Consider the following 20,381-nt stretch of genomic DNA (forward strand, 5'->3'; position numbering starts at 1 on the left):
TGACTGATGTGTGCTCTGCATTGTATAGGCCAGCTGGGTGCCAAGAGGTGGGCAGGGAGGACACACGGGGAATCTTGCCCTGACCCTTGCTATAGATGGCTGGTACTGGCGGAGATGGAAGCCAGTCTCCACTACTGTTAGGCAACACTGCTGCAAAGATTCTTTTGGGTTGACTTCTTTGCTTTTCAGAGAAAGCATTGTATTACTTTCTCTGAAACCAACTAGAACCACCCAGTAAGAGTTCAAGTTAGGCCAATACATGATGAATCTTCCAGACCTACATGAACACAGTTATATAACACAGTACTCAAGTCTTGTCTGCGAACCAAGAGAGTTTTATACAATTCAAAGAAAAAAAAAGTTACATTACACATATTCACTTAAATAAATCAAAGCCTGTTACATAAAACAAAAGTAGTTAACATTTAAATTTTCATTACTAAAACTACTGAAAGGCTCAACAAAGTAAAAAAAAAAAATCAAATCAAGAATTTCTCAAGCGATAAAGTGCAGAGGTCACCACCACGCTGTGGGGAGTTGGGAGGGCCTCAAGGGAGCAGCCACTCCTGGGACTCTGGGGCTCAGGAGTCCTTTTCAGATAGGAACTGTTTTCCAACTTAGTCTTTCAGTAGACAAATGTTAGGGGCTCTTTCAGAAAAGGGGTTTCTAATCTAATTAGGAAATGGAAACCTAATGGTATTGCAACACATCAGCCATTTAGAAACAATACTGGTCAGAGAAAGTTCTGTGATGAGCAACCAAACACTCCAGGGCCTTCTGTTAGCCACAGAAATGCCATGACAAGGAACATCTCTCTGCATGTTACAATGAAAAAAAAGACATTCACGTTAGATGTCGTTATCACTAACACAGTTGTGGATGCTGACTTAAGACAGGTGCACAGGCCCAGGACACACATAAGCTACGTATAGTTAGTTCTCCTGCACTCCACTATGTTGAAAGACAATAGCAAGACTGCCTGGAGAGCTGTCTGGACAGTTCCTAAACATACGTACATATAGAACTCGGCTACCAAAGGCAGCTTAACAGGGATCAAGTAGCATACAATATATGACCACATAACGGTTACAGAAGGCTCAAAAGACCTGAACACAAACACCTCATTTTATCTAACTGTTTAATATTTCAACCTTGCCATCAGTTAATGAAGTTAAATGCCAATGATTAAAAGGTGAATATAAAACCTAATACATACCACACAAAAATATTTTCAGGCTGCTCAAACAGAGCAATATACCTGTTCTCACACTATATTGCCCAAGCTTCCCAAAATTTAACTAAAACCATTATGTGTATGTGTGTGTGTGTGTGTGTGAGAGAGAGAGAGAGAGAGAGAGAGAGAGAGAGAGAGATCACCTGGATGCGGGACACATGCTCATGAGGTGTAAAAAGCAGTGCCCGAGATCTGTTTTCAGGCAAGCTACAAAATCCCCATTCCATGTCTTGTTTGAGCAAAATAATTTCCTTCACACACAATGACTGGAAAAGCAGTTAGGTGGCAGTCACTGCCATTTAGTAACACATTTCTCAGTGTTTTGTCCATAAAAAGAGAGGCACCCAAACCCTAGAGCCGACTGTGCACAAAGGCCTTGCTTTGTGGAAGTTGCACTCTGGCGGGACGTTTAACCAACCAATAAAGACATTTCCTTTTCTCTGTGCGGTCACTCAATCTAGCATGCAGTACAAAACCACAACAGAAGACATTGGGCAACCTACAAAGTTTGTGTCTATATTCTTGGTTTTGGTACTTAATACAGACTGGACATGGGATCATTTGCTCTTAGCAGACTGATGGCCCAGGAGTCAACATCCCACATCCGCCCCTGCTCAGCTGGCCAGCAGTCCAGGCAGACCCGGGCACAGCCCCCACTGGGACATCAGACTCATATGATTCCTTCTACCCATGCACAACTTCAGTTCTGTGGGCTACAGGATCCATTGCTAGAATTTCCCCTGAAACTGATACAAAGAAGCTAACTACAAAGTTTATTTTTCCCGTTAAGAGTTCTTTATTCAACCAGTTCTGATCTAAAATATTCACTATAAAAGGCTGGTAACAAACTTATTTTGTTTCTTTCTAACTACCAGGCTTACTCTTAAGCACGGTTATTACAAAACTTTGTTATAAAACATGGAAAAGGAGACTGTAAAATTTTCTATCCACAAACTGGTGATTTGAGCACAATATAAATATTTTTATAAAAAGTATAAAAATTAGTACCCTGTCACATTTCTACAAAACATGAATAGAAAGGTATAAAACAAAAAACAAAAAAAAAACCCAGACCTTGTAAACTTTATTGCAGAAATATTTGTTTGAATGCTGGTGATTTAGATCAAATTTTCTTCCATTTCCTTACAAAAGAGAGAGAGAGAGACGGACAGAGACAGAAACAGAGAGACACACACAGAGAAACAGACAGGCAGAGACAGATAAGAGTTCTGAAACTACAAAAGATATTGAACAGGGTCCCAACCAGAAAAGTAAAATTAATATACTTCCATCAGAACCAGCTCCCCACTTCAATAGCCCAGAGACCATGTTTATTTTTGGAGAGGAACACACAGGTTCCATTCCTGAAGAGGCTTTCCAAGAAGCCCACAGGTGACGGATGCCACAGGATGCCTCAGCCAGAGGCTGGCAAGGGTTCAAGGATGCTCCCAGGGCTCTCTGCCAGGGCGATTCTGTTCAGCTTGCCCACCTCCGCCTGCCAGCCTGGGATCTTCTTGGTTGTCATGTGACGACGAGCATGCTTTGTCAGGTGGTCACTCCGCATGAAGCGCCGGTCACATACAGGACACACGAACTTCTTCTCTCCAGTGTGAGTTCTGCGGTGGCGAGACAGTTCGTCTGACCTTGCAAACTTTTTGTCGCAGCCATCCCAGCTGCAGGTAAAAGGCTTTTCCCCTGGTGGAAGAGCACAGTGAAATAAATGTGCACACTCAGCACCTGACTGAGACGTCCCTGAGTGTCGCCCACAGGTCTGTGCTAGCCCTGGGTGGCTTACAGCTCAGCAAGCCCTCTACAATGCATGGCTTTCTACCCCATGATGTGATATGCCAAAGGCTACAGATTTTGAGTTTATCTCAAAAAAAAAAAAATTAACATGTCCAGATCTATTTTGCTTCACAGAGAGCCATTATGTGGCCTAGGTTGGTCTGGGACTTGGAATTTACTTAAGTGCTGGAGTTATAGGCACATGTTGCTGTCCCTGGCTTTTAAGAAGCATTTTAAAATAAGAAAAGACAAATCAACTATTATACTTGGGGAAGACTTTTTGAGACAAGGCTCACTATGTAGCCCTGGCTGTCCTGGAACTCCCTATGTAGACTAGATCTTAACCCCATAGAGATCTGTCTCTGCCTCCCAAGTGCTGGGATTAACATCCTGGATATTTTTTCTTTGATAGGGTGTTGCTTAGTATAGCCTAGGCTGGCTGAGAACTTGAGAGATCTTCCTATCTCTGGAAAATGCTTTTTTTTTAGAGACAGGGTTTCATGAAGACCAGGATAGCCTCCAACACCCCATGTAGCAGGAAGGACACTGAAACTCTGAGTCTCCTAACTCTACCTCTCCAGTGCTGGGATTACAAGTGTGCATCCTCAGTTTTATATGCTGGGGATGGAGCTCTGCCCATGCTAGGTAGGCACTCAAGTGACTACCATCCACAGATGTGGGAGAAAAGTTCTTTAAAGAAATAATTCTTTCTCTCAGGACAAGTTGTACACACCCTAAAAAAAGTCCTTCCAAGGCGTTCTAAGATTTCTTATAATCATTGGCTCTCACACTGATAAGGAATATAAATAACAGACTACATCAGTTACTTTCCATGGTGCTGACAGAAGCAAGTTAAGCAAGAGCTCGGTCGGGCTCTGTTGGAGGGCAGAGACCCACAGCGGCAGCGCACGGTGGGCGAGTCTGAGGCAGCTGCTCATACTTTGTCCATAGTCCAGACATAGAGAATGAAATCTGCTGCTCAGTTTTCTTTTCTCCCCGTATCCAATCTGGAATCCACTTTAGTTACCCTCCCTCAAGGCCACTCTTGTCTACTAGGTGATTCTAGAGCCTGTCAAGATGACAGTCAATACAAACCACCACACAGGTCAGAGTTAGAAGATGGCAAAGTTTGTGTTCTATTTCTTTCTTCCTTCCTTCTTTCCTTCCTTTCTTGTATTTTGAGACAGGGTTTCTCTGTGTAGCTCTGGCTGTCCTGGAACTCACTCTGTATACCAGGGTGGCCTCGAACTCAGAAATCTGCCTGCCTCTGCCTCCCAAGTGCTGGGATTAAAGGCATACACCACCACACTGTGTTCTCTTTCTAATAGAGCCTTTCTAGTCAGAAGCTTTAAGTGCCTATTGACCTCTAGAACAAGTGCCTCAGAGTCATGAAGCCTTCAGGCAGATAGATAGCATACCCTCTTCAACAAACTCCTGTTCCAACCAGCACAGGATCAGGCCCTTCTCTGTTTCCTGAAGTCTCCATGCCTGACCATGACAATCATAGACTGCATGCATGAGAGATGATTTGCTAGACAGCTACGCACTGCTATGTGATCTGTCTCCTTGGATTTCCTATATAGCATGTAGCAAATAATAGGTCTGAAGAGACACCAATTCTGATAGATCTCAGAGTTGAACAGAAAATCCAGCAGCGAGGCTTCATAGTCTGTGGATTTCAGAATTTTCCATGACAAGCAAATCAAACCACACAAATGTGGTTTTATTATGACCCCAAACTTCACACCTTGGAAATGTAATTCTGAAGTCATACATCACAGATACTTAAGAGGTAGTAGGATCACTGATCACTGATTGGGTCCTGAGCACTGGAATTATAGATTAACAGAGTCCCAGTAGTAGCCTTGTTATAAAAGCAGGCTCTCAGGCCTACTAACCCTGCTGCACTAGGTGATGTTCTCTGACAAACTGGAAAGATCCTACAGATAGTGGCACGTGCTTTTAGACTCACAGCTCCAGAGCCTGGAGCTTGGTGATATATTCTTTCTCACTGTCTTAGACACCATCAGAACATCCAAAAGCAGATGCCGACAGCTGCCCATCCTACCCCTGATCTCCCACGGTCAGTAACATATACAATGCCCAGGGGTGCACAGACAATGCCAGCCCCTTGGCACGTGATTTACCAGATTCCTTGTATTCAGCCAAAATGGTGTACCCTTTCACCTGACCTTCTCCATTTAAAGAGTGTTCCGGTTGAAAGGAGTACTTGAAAGACAATCTGAAGTAAGCCCACCTGACATTTCCCTGCTTCGGAAGACTCCTCGGAGAGCTGGTGAATGGCAAAAGCAGCGGTCGCCTCGGAGCCTCACACTTGTTTAAACTGAACTTACTTCTCTGAGAAGCATGGAAGGAACTGGCTCTATCTTAGGTTTTGTGGGTCTGTCAGTATCTCTACCTAGGGAAACTGAGTAAACATGGAGTCCCGTCACCCCTCCAAACATGCAGTCTGTGCTCTGGTGTAGTTCATCTAGATAGAACAAGCAGAAAATGGAGGCTTTCCTGCCAAAGAGCCCACCCACGTGAATACCACAGGTCACTCCATCATCCGACGCAGCTACCACAACAACTTTGCTAAAGGTGGCTGACCGTCATTTATGAGTGTGACCCCGGGAATTTGTATCCAGTTTAGATAAGTGATGATAAAACAAGGGGGAAGGACTCCCCGATTTAGCGTGCTCGCTGCTCTTGCAGCAGACCCACAGCAGACCCCAGGACTCACAGCGGCAGCTTACAATCACATGTAACTCCAGCTCCAGGGGTTAAATCTATAGGCCGCTGCACTCACATGCACACACCCACACACCCACAGAAACATAATGGGTGTGGTGACACACCCCCTTTAATCCCAGCACCCAGGAGGCAGAGGCAGGTGGATTTCTAAATTCAAGGCTAGTCTGGTGTACAGAGCAAGTTCAAGGATGACCAGGACTACATAGAAAAAAAACGCTGTCTTAAAAAACCAAAACCAAAACCAAAATAGTAGTAGTAGTGATGATGATGATGATGATGATATCCTAAAACTGGAAAAGCATAAATGAAGAAACAAAGGAAATGGCGGTGAGACACAATAACCCCCATGGTCAAAGAACACGGATATCAACAAACACTCAACTGATGTGGGGCAGGCCCTGAAAGGATCGATAGGCAGAACTGGAGAGGGCTGAGGCTGATGTGTGGAAATGACAGATAGGTGGGAACAAAAGAGTCTGTGTTTGCTCTGACAAGGAGACAAGTCCAGGGCGGCAGTAAGGTCCACATCCTAAAGCCGACGTCGGCTCCAGCATATGAAGGAACAATTCTTTCTGGAATGTCTGCGTACCAGACTGCACACTGTTCTAAAGTGGAGTCTGCCATGGCCAGTATACACTGTGCTAATTAGAAGCCAGACTATATTAACCCATTTTGAAATAAAAAGCTACAGCAGGAACCTTCTCCAGGCCTTTCCTGGATCATAGTCCTCGATCTAGACATCCTAATGGGGCCAAGGGGCGATGTTTCAGGGTTGAGTTTAGGAAGCATGCTTTACTGCAGACGTCTCATCTAAACATGTGCTTACATGTAAATACGTGATTCTCTCAAGTCAGGTTTAACAAGACTAGACTATGTAACCACGGGACCATTAAAAAAATGCCAAACACAAGCCGGGCGTGGTGGCGCACGCCTGTAATCCCAGCACTTGGGAGGCAGAGGCAGGCGGATTTCTGAGTTCGAGGCCAGCCTGGTCTACAGAGTGAGCTCCAGGACAGCCAGGACTACACAGAGAAACCCTGTCTCGAAAAACCAAAAAAAAAAAAAAATGCCAAACACATCAACTCACAGAGTACCAAAGAAATGCCTGCTCTACTCCACCAAGCGATTCCTGCCAGGTGGCTCTCAGTGTCCCTGATGGACAGCATGGCAGTCACCAGCTCCTGAAACTGTTTGAGTGTAAAGCATCAACTAATGAGAATGTGCAATGCAGTTCTCAGTCAAACCACCCCTTTTCAAGTGCATGTGACTAGTGGCTATCCTAACAGCCAAAGAATGTTTACAAAATAAACTCAGGAGGTTATTACAACTTCTTGTGTGACTTTTCAACCTAAAACTCTATAGTCTCAAACCAAACAACAAAAATAAAAACAAGCTGGGCGGTGGTGGCGCACGCCTGTAATCCCAGCACTCTGGGAGGCAGAGGCAGGCGGATTTCTGAGTTCAAGGCCAGCCTGGTCTACAGAGTGAGTTACAGCCAGGGCTACACAGAGAAACCCTGTCTGGAAAAAACCAAATCCAAAAAACCAAAGGAAAAAAAAAAAAAAAACCCAAAACCCTATACTCTTAAAACACTCTACAGTTGAACTTTGATGGTTTGAACACACCTACAAGTCACGCTGACATTTTAACTGATGCCTACTGTAATCAGGTGAAGAGTACCCTAAAGCCATTACAAGGCCTCATTCCCTTCTCCAGCAGGTACCTGCCTCTCTTAAAGGAGGCCGAGGGAGCTTTCTTCCCCTGAGCTCCCATACACCAGGCAACCCATTGCAGAAAGAATATCTTATGTCTCTATGGATGTGGCACCTGTCAATAATAAATCTGATGGCCTACGGCTTAGGTAGGAAACAGGAGGTTGGACATCTGGTGAGAGAGAATTCTGGGATAGATCCAGGCATGAGATTCACCAGGTAAAGTCTACTATAGTCTCTCGCTGTGAGGGAAGCCACAGCCACATGCACTTGAAATGAGCTGGTTTACTGAGAACCGAACTACACATTCTCATCAGTCTGAAGCAGACATGGTGCCTGAGCACAGGTAAGCAGCCATGTGGCAGAATGCAAGTTAGAATAACTGGGTTTTCTAAGTTATGATCTAGTCAGAATAGAGCTTAGCTATATGGCCAAGGTATTTGTAAATACATTTTTGAGTCTGAGTCTTACTTCTGAGAGATGGGGCTGGGAGGAAGAACCGGACTTAACTTACCTGTGTGAGTCCGAAGATGAGCTTTAAGGTGGGAACTTTTGAAGTAGGTTTTCCGGCAGCCTGGGAAATTGCAAACATAGTTCCTCCTTCGGGAAAAGTCTACCTGAGGGGCACAGTTCTGGCTGGAGGCAACGAACACTGGTGCAGGGGCAAGGGGCAACAGCTTGGTATTTCCAATGGCCATGACACTGGATGGACAGGCAACAGGCTGGGAGAAGGTGCTCTGTGGCAAGACCAGCATCACGGTTCCCTGAGGCACAGGCGGGCCCATGAACACAGGCTGGGACATTGAAGCAGCTTGGGGTAGGATGGTTTTGGCAGTCCCTGCAGGCAACTGGGTAGGAGGCTTCAAAAAAGCTGAGAACATGCCATTTTGTCCAGCCACAGGGATCATCTGGCAAAGGACAGGGGGACTGGAGACAGGGATCGAAATAAGAGGAGTGGTTTTCCTTGACAAGTCACTTTCAGGATTCTTTGGTAAGCAGGTCTGAACAGCAGCGGGCCATCCTGTCTCTTGGCCTTTGTCAGTAGGGAACGGGCCACCAGACTTGTACAAGCAAGGCTGACAGGAAACCAAGTTAGTGACGAGTAAACCATCTGCCAAGCGTGTGTCCTGCAAGGCTTCGAGGTGGTCCAGCAACCGTTCCTGCCCTCCTCTGCTGCCGGATGCTTGCTGCTCTTGAGTTGGACCAGCTGGAAAGCACGAAGGAGCAGGGCTCTCCCCAGTGTGACGGATCACACTCGTCACCACAGCCCTGCAGGAGGACCCCGAGGCTGGCTCCAGCAGTTCCCTCTTGCTCAGTGTTCTGGGGCCCCCAGGAGAGGATGGAGGGAGGGCGGTGACCATGCATCCTTTGGAATTAATTACTTGGGAAGGAACAAGGGTCCCTGTTGATGGCTCTGTGAGCTCTGGGCTCTGAGGAGGAGTTATACACTTTTTAAAATAAAAAAGGTAAGAAAGAAAGAAAAGCACCACATCAAAGGTTGTTTTGGCCAAAAGAGCTGCAAGGGAATGATCTGACTGTACTGCTCCACTGCCTGCACTGCTCTGCTGCCTGTGAGCGCTGAGCTGACCCAAGGGCGCTCTGGCGACTCTGCTGTTCCCACTTCTCCCCATATGGACTGTCCCTTTCCAACAAGCCTATGTCTTGTCGGAAGGAAGGGTGGTGTCTACCCTAGGTCATACATAGCTACTGAAATAAGTAGTTTAACTACAAGGACTGCAAAAATAAAACAGATTCATACTTTAAAATAAAAGCTCTTTATGATGTTTCAGTTCTTAAACCAAGAAAAGACTGATTCTCCTGAACCAAGCCTCTCTGTGCTGGCTCCCAGAAGTTCGTCAGCCACCTCACAAAAACCCAAGCCTGAAACCCTGAGGGGCTACTATGCGCAGCCCATACTCCCTCCAGGCCTCACGACCACCTACTCCTCCAGTTCTGCCTTCCATTCGCTTCTCCACAGAAGTTCCTGCCCAGGCCAGTCACCCCTCAGCTTTATCACTTTCTTAGCTTTATTGCTAGCAATCTACGACCTGACCTCTCCAGCCAGGGGGCACTTTTGTCGGTGTTGTAAGTTAAAACCTAAAAATAAAATACTGATTTACCAACTCCAAATTACACTAGTTGGCTGTCCCGGGAAGGCAGAGGTGACATGTCTCCACTAAGCTAAAGGTTATCTGATGTCAGAGTGCGTGTGTTCTTGTTTCCTATAAATCCTCATCCTAGTCTGGGACAACTCAGGACCCTACCTTAAGACTCCCAGAAAGCTGGCATAATACACCTTTCTGCCACCACCTACAGGCTTTGTCCCTGATCATCTGTCAGCAAGCTATGTCCCACCATTGAAAAGAAAACACTTTTAAGAGAGGAGTTTCCACACTTTGGCATCCATATAAAAGGAGTATAGGCAACCAACGTCCTGGCCAGCACCATTCGTTAATCTTCTCACAAGTTCCTCAGCATATGTTACCTAAGCTATTCTAGGCAGTTCACAAAAAAGCTTCTCTCCCCCACCTCCTCTTACCAGAGTCGAAAATGAATGGAAGTCCTTTGGTAGATCAGGTGCAGCTGTGTCCATAATCACAGCCGTAGTGACATCACCGGAATCAGAGACGGGCGTGAGGGGTCTCACCTGGGACCTTTGACCCCACGAACTCATGCAAACAAGAGCTTCCACAGCTTCGATGTCTGTCTGCTCCAGGACGCTGCACGTGGACCTTTCGCTATCATGCCGCTTCCTCTCTAGGATCGACTCACAAATGTCCATGATGTCAGCCTAAAGGCAGCACAACACAGTGGCTTCTTAGTTCAGGAGAATGAAGGGATGGTAACCCTGACAGGCAAGTGGATGTACCACAGACACGTGCTGCACCCTTAACCAAGCAAGAGACTCTGTCTTGGAATAAAAAGACCTGAATGGGACTCTCAACATAACTTTGCTTCCAAGCTCTGAAGATTGGGCTTAGTTGAGAAACAATGTTCACAGCTGGGCGGTGGTGGTGCACACCCATAATCCCAGCACTCTGGGAGGCGGAGGCAGGCGGATTTCTGAGTTTGAGGCCAGCCTGGTCTACAGAGAGTTCCAGGACAGCCAGGGCTATACAGAAAAACCCTGACTCGAAAAAACCAAATCCAAAAAAGCGAAACAAACAAACAAAAAGAAACAAGTTTTCACAAAAAAAAAAAACAAAAACAAACAAAAAAAAACCCCTGATTCATAAAAAGGTTTCAAGGCTGGGCTATCACTCAGTAGTTTTAATGCCTGACTCCCTTATGCAGGAGCCTAAATTCAATCCCCACAGCTGTAAAATAAAACAAAACAGGTTACTAATTTCAAGATTTCCCTTGGAGAAATGATGAAGATGAACTCTAAAGGTATACACCAAAGTGGTTAGTAGGAAGGGATCATGGGAAAGATAAAAGACAACGTGGCAAATGAAACCAAGCAGCCAGTTAGCTGGTGGGTGAGATCTTCTAGCTCAAAAGGACCAGAGCAGTGTCCCTAAAAAAGGAAGCATTACCCCAAGCTTAATTTCCCAGTGGCTGAACCTAGGTTCCACGGCAGCACATGGTGACTGTCTACTTTCTCAGCAGATGAAGAAACATGAAGTCACTTGTTACTACTGACAACGAGGTCGGGTGAGAGGAACAGCGTGAGAAAGCTCAACCACAATCCGGGAAAGGCATCTCGTCCTGTATTCCACGTCACCTTTACACCCAGGAGTGGGGTTGGAAGGGATTGGAATGCTTCCTTTCCAAAAGAGAAACTTAAACCTACAGACACATATTTCCATACATATTTTTTGAGCTTCAAAACTTCCTGTCTGTCCAGATTCCCCTTCAGTGAACAGGCGAAGAGACTAGCTTTGCAAAGGGGCTCATCCAGCATCATGGGGGCCAGACGACCTCCTGGGAGGATATTTTCATTTTGATCCATCAGGTGGACTGTCCAGCCCCATACTAGGAAAGGATGCGTAGGTAGGGTCCCTTGAGTCCATGCACTGAGTCCATGCGCTGTGTTCTCGACAGAAACCTGCTCTGCACCACTTCTCTGCCCTCCTACATTTCTTTCAGCTTCTGTTGCTCTGCACCCTACACCTTCTGACAGAGGTCCCTGCCATGGCTTCACTCAGTCCCTAGACCCAAGCCTTACACTCCTGCCAAATCCCATTACCACACCCCTTCTCACTTAGTCCCTACCACCTGCCCAGCTCTACAACAAGCCCACTAAGCCAGGCTGACACACCTACTCGAACTACACCTATTCACCTATCAAGACACACAATTGCCTTGCTCCACCTCATTCCATCATAACCCCATCCTTGCACTCTGGCCACACCCTCCTGAGACACCTTTAGTTTGGCTCCACCCACAGCCCTTTCCCCTACACTCCCACCAGACTCACCACACTCCCACCCTTTGCCTTAGCCTTTGCCCGCCCCTAGATAAACCCCCATCAGCTCTCACTAAGCACTTATATTGGCCCCGCCCCACAGAGGCTCTCACCAAACTCTCCAGTTTCGGCTCCGCCCTTACCCCTCTTATACTACTACCAGGTGCTTTCATCGTGCCCTTCTCCTTGGTCCCATCTAGCTCCCCAGCATCTCCTCCAAGCGCTCCAGCCCACGCCCTTGCTTTGGTCCCGCCCCTACACTACTAGCCGCTCTCGCCACGCCCCCTCATGCTGCACCCATGCATTGGCCCCGCCCCTGACCCGCCCCCAAGTTCCCGCCAGCCGCGCCCACATCCAACAGCGGTCCTCCTCTGGATTCGGGTGACGTCATGGCTGGAAATAGCCGCGCCGGGCGGGGCCGCAGCGGACAAGAGACAAAGCTGAAGGCTGGCTGCCGCGCTAACACACCCCCCTCCCCGCCCTGACCCGGCGGAGCCTCCCGGTCCCTTTCCCGACCAGAGCACAGCCGCAGTCCCCACCGCAGCGAGAAGTCGCCATCCCTCCCGCGTCCCCTGTCTCGCCCCGCGCTCAGCCCCATCACGTACCGCGCGCGCGTCGCCCGAGTCGGTGGAGCCCGGCGAGTGCATGGTGCCGTACGGCCTGCAGGCAGCAATGCTGCGAGGCAAGAGCTCTTCGTGCGGCGGAGGCTGCACGTGTGCGGCGGACGGCGTTGTCCCGAGTGTCTGTTCCCGGCGCGCACCTCAGCCCTCCTTGCCGCGCGGCTCTGCCTCCGCGCCGCCCGGGAGGCGCGGGAGAGGCGGGGCGCCGCGGAGGGAGCGGCCCGGGGCGGGGCGCGCGGGCAAACCAAAATACACCGCTCCCTGCTGGGGGCGTGCCCTCTGACGCCAGCCAATCGGCGCCAGGCCGGCAAGAAGCGGGCCAATGGGCGCCGCGGGGGGGCGCGTGATCGGAGCCTGGCTGCGGCGTGATCCGGCGGGGCGGGCGGCGGCACGTGTTTTGGTCCGGGCTAGAGGCGGGGCGTGAGGCCTGGAAAGTAGGGGAAAGGTCCCGGCGGCGGCGCGGCGGCGCTGCGGCAGTCGGCCGCAGTAAGGTCCTCTCCTGCCGCAGGGGCTGCTCGCAGAGGTCGCGTGCTGGCCCCACGCAGTATACGGATCTGGTTGGCGGGACTCACAGGGACGGCCTCACCCCGTCTCTAATTTCTTTTAAGCTGTCGCTGGCTCTTCGGAGCGCACCTCTGCCCAGGAAGAGGCTTGAAAGCTGCTTGGGTTTAAGGACGACTTCCGCTCTTTCCTGCATGGCGCCAGATCAAAAGCTCTTACTACTCTAATCTGCTACAGCCTGTAGTCAGCCACCTGACAAGTACCTAATGAGGTCTGCGCGTCCTCCCCAGTAGCCATACAAAGGCCACCCATGTAAGAGCTGACCCAAATCCTGCGTACCCATTTTCCCTCTTGGGTCTTTAGGTGTGGTTATTTAAGTGTACTCATCACAAGTCTTGAAGAGCAGAGGTCATGCAGGCAGTATCGTGCCTCCCCCCCTCCAACCTACAGTGCAGCAATAGGACACCCCTCTGCTAGCCCCCTCATGCCTCACTGCAGAGCCTTGAAACCCGTGGAGGTGTGGGAACGTCATAGCCGATAGGAGTGGGACAGGAGTTGGGCGTTATCCTGCCTATTTTTATCAGACAATCGAGCAGGTAGGCAGGTAGAGAGCCTGGCCTTAAGCTGGTGAAGCCTAAGGATTATAGCAACCCTGATTCCTCACAATTTTACACGGGCATGACAGTGGGATTAAGGGGACCAAAGAGAGAGGGAGTTTGTTGAAACTAAGTGTGAGTGTTTAAGAGTGAATTCACATGTCTAACTACCGGGGCAATCAACATAAATGGAGTTAGTCTTCCACTCGGGCCTATTTAAATTATTTTTGCTTCATTTCCCCATTGAATTTCAACTCCCCCATGTTCACCCTTGCCTGTATTGCCTCCGCCCCATGCAACGAACGTCCAGAAGGGCATCTTCAAACTTTGAAGTGGCCCCACTTCTACAGCTCTCTCCAGTTTCTCTCCCTTATATGGTTTTATGCATTGGAGAATAATCTCCAGAGTAATATGCTAATAATATTTGGAGAGGGAGCCTTTGAAGGGTGATTAGGAAAATAAGAGAGACCAGCTAGCTTGCTCACTCTACCTGACCACATGACACTACTGTGTCATAATCCAGGAGGAAGACCCCCACACACACATCAGAGGGTGCGCAGAACGAGTCTTCCTGGATGGCGAAACTAGGAGCAGAATGGACTTTTTACACAGGAAGTGGAGGTATGTGACTTGGTTGGTGAAGAGCTTGCATCAAGAAGACTGGAGGTTAACCTGCAGAACCCAATAAAAGCTAGGCGTGGTTGTGCACACCTGTAATCCCAGCATTGGGGAGGCACTGACAGGAAGAAAACACTAGGCTTCACTGGTCAGTCAGCCCAATGAGATACTCTGTCTTAAACAAATCCAACAAAACCAGGGTGGGTGGCTCCTAAGAAATGACACCGGAGGATAACATCCAGTCTACACACACACACACACACACACACACACTATATATATATATATATATATATATATATATATATATATATATATATATATAAAAACTTCCTGGTCTCAGATGTGTTGTCATAATACAAAAATAAGATAAGCGTCAAGGGCTCCTCTAGGTCACCTGCCCCATCAACCGCTGTCTCCTGGGCTCAGTATTTGCTGTGACATTACTGGCACGTCTCCCTTGGCAGCCTCTCCCAGCATACCTGTGGACTCAGGCTGACCTCATGGCCTCACTGCTGTCTCTTTCTTACCTCCTCACCCACTCTGCATGCTCTGCGGGATTTCTGTCTCTGTGAACTGTCTGTCTCTTCTGGGATGCGGAGCGTGGCTGATTTACACATGTCAGCTCATAGTAACTGTTGACTTAATGAGTCAACATTACACCAGCCCTGTCGACCCTGCTGGCTTCCGTACGGAGCACCTCACAGGCACCTCTCTCTCTCATCCAGCATCCATGGGAGTGAACTTGTATTTACCCCAACTTGATGTCCTCACTCAAGCAGGGCGCCCCTGGCCATCCTGCCTCTTGATCTACTAACAAGGCTCACCTTCAGCTCCTCCCTTTCCTGTGTTTGTTCTTTCACTAATGACATCACCGTTTCTTCTAAAATATCACTCCAACTGTTCTCCTCTCCTCACCCTTCCCCTCGCCCAGGCTGCTGCACAGACATACCTGAATGCTCGCCACCTTTTCCCAGCAAAACTTCCTACCTCCAGACTGTCACTCTGTCAACTGCCTCTCACCACCAGAAGGATTTTCCAAAAGTGGACAGTGTACCAGACCTATACTCAAGACCTTTGGACTCTCAAACTTACCCGGGAATCCCTGACTCTTCCAGACCTGACCCCAATGCCCAGGAACCCCATCTTTCTCCACTGCTTCCCAACTGCTCCCACCCCTGTGTTTCCATCCAGAACTTCAGGCTCTGCGCTTGCTTTCCAGATGCTTCTTCTGCCTGGAGAGAAGCAGGAGGCTGCTTTCTCTGAGTCTACAGTATGGCTCCCTGGCAACTGCTCAGGACAAACCCACGTGCTTGGGCTTTGGATCCAAATCACTTGTCTGGCAGTGTGACCTTACCCAAGTCCTGCTGTCTGCCTGCTTCGTTCTTACAGGAGAAAAGGTAACGGCTCTCCTGAGACCAGGAACTTCTCTCACTCGGACTATGTTTCCTGGGCAGCAGGGATTCTTGGGAGCACGGCTTTTAGGGCAGAAGCTCCCAAGCCTACCCTTACCCAGTCCATCTTCCAGACAGTCAAGCAGGCTTCCGTTGCTGCCCAGCTCCTGACCTTACCCATATTCAAGAAGACATTGATCTTTTTATGAGCTAAATGACTTCATAAGACCCCTGTCACCCAATGCTGAGAGACAGTATCATCCATCAGGTAGGCCTGGACATAGCTATGCAGAAGAGCTTTAGAGAGAGCAGTGCACCTCAGGCCAGAAAGCCCAATCCCTGTACGTGCTTACAGTCTATATGTGTGCACATTGTCCTGAAGAGAGGGTCGCATTCTATGAACCTTCTGCGCCTGCCTGTTGACCTCACATTATGTCTTGGAGGTTATTGCACATCGGTCTATAAAAATCAACCCTGTTCTTGATAATGGCTAAATAACAGGCCATTATGGATGTGTTATGAATTGTTTAACACTTACGGTTGAATAACCAGGACATCTAGATTGCTTGCCGCTTCCCAGTCCATCCTGCTGCTGGTCTACTGTGTGCCCAAGTGCAAAGAGAGCTCCAGGGTTGGTTCTCAGCAGGGAATAACTGCCTTGGGGGGGGGGTCTCTGTCTCCCCTCTTCTCTTTCCCCTCTCCACTGCCCCTCTCTTGTGGATTTTACTGAAGCATAGCATGGTTACAGGAAAGCACAAATGATATATGCACAGCTCAGTGAGTCTGCACAGGATGAACTCACTGCCACCAACAGCCAGAAAAAGAAACACTATTCCCAGAAGCCGGAAGACCTGGAGTTTCCTCAAATCACCATTTCAACCTCCCTGACCCCCTGACCAGCATAATCCTTATTGTGGCCTCTATGAGCACTGACTACTTGTGTGTGTGTGTGTGTGTGTGTGTGTGTGTGTGTTTTGAAACCTTTAAAAGAGAATTTACAGCATGTGAAATTTGGGATCTGGCTTCCTTCACTTATATGCTGTTACATAGAGTGGGGTTTTGTATGTGTAGGTATGTGGAGTTGTTTGTAGATGTTTGTGGGTGTGCATGTATCAGTGTGCATGCATCGGAGACCATATGTCCACCTGGGGTGTCACCTCAGGAGCCATCTGCCTTGTCTTTTGTGACAAGTTCTCTCACTGGGACCTGGGGCTGGACAATTAGACCAGGCTGGCTGGGTAGCAAGCCCTTGGGAGCTGCCATTTCCTTAGTGCTGGGACTACAAGTGTGTGCAGGCTTTTTACTGGGCAGCAAAACTGTTCTGACTGAGCTATCTTCCTAGGCCCTGTGTTTATTTTCTTCTAGAAATCCTTATTGCTATAGTGTTAGATCTTAGTATTGTTTCCAGTCTGGTGTTATTAGGAATAAAACTGCTATAAAAGTCCTGATATATGCACATGCACTTTCCTTTTTTTGTTTTTTGTTTGTTTGTTTGTTTGTTTTTCTTTTGTTTTTTTGAGACAGGGTTTCTCTGTGTAGCCCTGGCTGTCCTGGAACTCACTCTGTAGACCAGGCTGGCCTCAAACTCAGAAATCTACCTGCCTCTGCCTCCCAGGTGCTGGGATTAAATGCACCACTACTGCCTGGCTTTTCTCTTCTCTTCTCTTCTCTTCTCTTCTCTTCTCTTCTCTTCTCTTCTCTTCTCTTCTCTTCTCTTCTCTTCTCTTCTCTTCTTTCCTTTTCTTTTCTTTTCTTTTCGAGTCAGGACCTTGCTATATAATTTGAGCTAGTTTTGAATTCACGGCAATTCCTCTGCCTTAGCCTCAAACGTAACCAAGATTTCCTGATTCTTCTGAGACAGACTATATTGAGATTACAAATGTGCACAACCACAAATTACTTTATACATACATGTAACCCAGAAAGATATTGTCAAGTTCCCCTATTTATGTTCTTATGACCATTTACCCCCACTGGTCACTGTAAAACCAGATCCCCACTGTGTGTGCATGTGTGTGTGTGCAGTAAAATCGGTGTTGGGAGAGTTTGTCATTAGTTCTCCACCTTATTTTTTGAGACAATGTCTCCCTGAATGCGGAGTTCACCAACTGCTGGCCATTGAACTGGAGGGATTCCCTATCTCTGTCTTGCTAGTACTGGAATTACATGTACATGGCCAGACCTGGGGTTTTTGTTGTTGTTTGTTTTTGTTGTTGTTGTTGTTTTCTTTTTCCTTGGGTTCTAGGGATCTGGACTGAGGTCTCCTGTGCATTGCAGGCACTTTGCTGACTGAGCCATCAATCTCCCTAGCATCTAGTTTTCCATTTCCTTAGTAACTTTAGTAAGGCTGGGCCTTCTAGAATTTCTCCTCTCCTTTCCTTTCCTCTCCCGTCCTCTCCTCTCTTCCCTCCCCTCCTCCCCCTCCTCTCCTCTGCTTCCTTCTCCACCCTTTCACTTTTAGAGCCCAAGCTTGCCTCAACCTGTGGCTCCTCCTGCCTCTGCCTCCAGAGAGCTGGGATTACAGCTATGTGTTACCCATACCCAGCTAAGTAATGGGTTTCTACCCACACATGTTTACTAAGTTAGCAGGGAAAAAAAGAGTCCAGAAAATCCACGGGATTTCTTTGATGTCTGCCTCCAGCTTTTCCCCCATTATTGAAAAGCTGCCTTGATTGTCAGTGACTGTTGAAGGAGTCTTGGATGGCTGGAGTAGACACTCAGCACATTTATAAGCTGTGGGAAGCATATTTTGGGAAGCAAAGGAAATGAGGTAGACATGTCCAGCCCTTGGTGGGATATGGTAGAGGATGGTAATAGGATGCTGGTCCTGAGCAGGAGCAAGGGCCTGCCTCATGGCTAGTACTGTGGGATCAAGGATGCTGCTGGAGGATTTCTGAGTTTGAGGCAACCTGTTCTACAGAGTGAGTTCCAGGACAGCCAGGGATGCACAGAGAAACCCTGTCTCAAAACCGGGGGGGGGGGGGGGGGGGGGGAAGGTGGCTGGAGCTACGGGAGGGAACAGAGAGATTAGGTTGGTCCTCGGGGCTCCACCATCTGAATTATCTCTGAAGAAAAGCCACCTACTGGCCTCCTGGGGACAGGTGTTCTGGTAAGATCCATATTTGATTAGATGACAAAGGGTGGAAAACCAACCACAGACAGGGGAAAGGTAACAAGATTGGCTGTCCCTTCCACCGAGAACCCAGTGAGGATGTTCAAATCAACTGGACACAATTGGTTTGACATAGCAAACTTGGTTCTTCTGGGTCCTGGTGTTACCAGGGCTGGGTCAGCTTGACAGGTCTCCTCTTTGAGCGAGTTCTGGCCTGAGATCTGGAGATGGGTTAGCCTTGGGTTTCTTTTTGTTGTTGTTTGTTTGGCTTGGTTTCTTTCTCTCTTTCTCTCTTTCTCTCTTTCTCTCTTTCTCTCTTTCTTTCTTTCTTTCTTTCTTTCTTTCTTTCTTTCTTTCTTTCTTTCTTTCTTTCTTTTTTTTTCAAGACAGGGTTTCTCTGTATAGCCCTGGCTGTCCTGGAACTCACTCTGTAGACCAGGCTGGCCTTGAACTCAGAAATCCGCCTGCCTCTGCCTCCCAGAGTGCTGGGATTACAGGCGTGCACCGCCACCACCGCCCGGCTGGTTTCTTTTTTCAATAGTCTCACTGTGTAGTCCTGGCTGTCCTGGAACTCACTATGTAGACTAGGCTGGCCTTGAGCTCCTCACATAGATCTTCTGGTCTCTGCCTCCCAAATGCTGGTATTAAAGGTGTGTGAAACTCCACCCGGCCTTTGCCTTGGGTTTCTAATTAGCTCTGAACTATGGTCAAATTGTCAGTGTTCATGATTTTGTCATGAACAGGCAAAAACAAGGACAGAGACCGAGTTTTTCATCCCTACTATGGAATTTTCATCTTAAAATTTGTTTTTCAAATTAGGCTTGGTTTGAACAGGTCCCTCAAAGTTCGTGTGTTGGAAGCTTGATCTTTGGTGGCATTCAAAGGTGGGGCCTTTACAAGAGCTCTCCCCTTCCAGGAGTGGGCGAGGCGGTGAGTCCCTTAGCCAGTGGCAGCCTTGGCCCCACCAGGCTCTGTTTGTTGTTCTCTCTTTGCCCACTGCCGTGGGTGACATGGCAAGAAGGCCATCCCCAGACACTGACCCCTCTATCTTAGACCTCGCACTGAAACAAAAAAAAATATTAGGAATGTTTATTATTCTAAGAGTGGGTCTTTCCGTTTTTCCCCTACTAAAATGCCTTATAGTCTGGGGCAAGATGGAAGTCACAGATGGCATATATGACATCCAGACCTGGGAAAGATAAGAGTAACCACTTTGTGACAGCTCCCAAGTCTGTTCTGCAATATTGTGGTCAGACAAATGGAACCTGGGAATCTTTGACCTAGGTGTGCTCAGAGACCCATTCCACATGTGATGAGCCGGGGATCCAGCTGTGAGACCAACCTGGGACAGAGCTCTTAGCCTGCTCTCCCTGCTCTAGCCTGCTCTGCAGAACAGAGCTAGAGAGCTGAGGGACTGTTGGGACAGTGGAACAGAGCTAGAGAGAAGAGGGCTGTTGGGACAGTGGAACAGAGCTAGAGAGCGGAGGGACTGTTGGGACAGTGGAACAGAGCTAGAGAGAAGAGGGCTGTTGGGACAGTGGAACAGAGCTAGAAAGAAGAGGGCTGTTGGGACAGTGGAACAGAGCTAGAGAGCTGAGGGACTGTTGGGACAGTGGAACAGAGCTAGAGAGAAGAGGGCTGTTGGGA

At 48.1% G+C, this 20,381-nt stretch overlaps 1 protein-coding gene across 1 annotated transcript; it reads right to left on the minus strand.

Moving 5' to 3' along the window:
• Positions 1-324: 324 nt before the first annotated feature.
• Klf11 (KLF transcription factor 11) lies at positions 325-12,715 on the minus strand. The gene is made up of 4 exons (XM_052186042.1): positions 12,499-12,715; positions 10,025-10,276; positions 8,000-8,933; positions 325-2,929 (listed from the first exon to the last, which is right to left on the minus strand). Exons 1-4 carry the CDS (start codon positions 12,538-12,540, stop codon positions 2,649-2,651), a joined length of 1,509 nt encoding a protein of 502 aa, XP_052042002.1. The 5' UTR covers positions 12,541-12,715; the 3' UTR covers positions 325-2,648.
• Between the last annotated feature and the right edge of the window lie 7,666 nt (positions 12,716-20,381).

Source organism: Apodemus sylvaticus, chromosome 6, assembly GCF_947179515.1.
Source record: "Apodemus sylvaticus chromosome 6, mApoSyl1.1, whole genome shotgun sequence".
NCBI classification, from domain to species: domain Eukaryota; kingdom Metazoa; phylum Chordata; class Mammalia; order Rodentia; family Muridae; genus Apodemus; species Apodemus sylvaticus.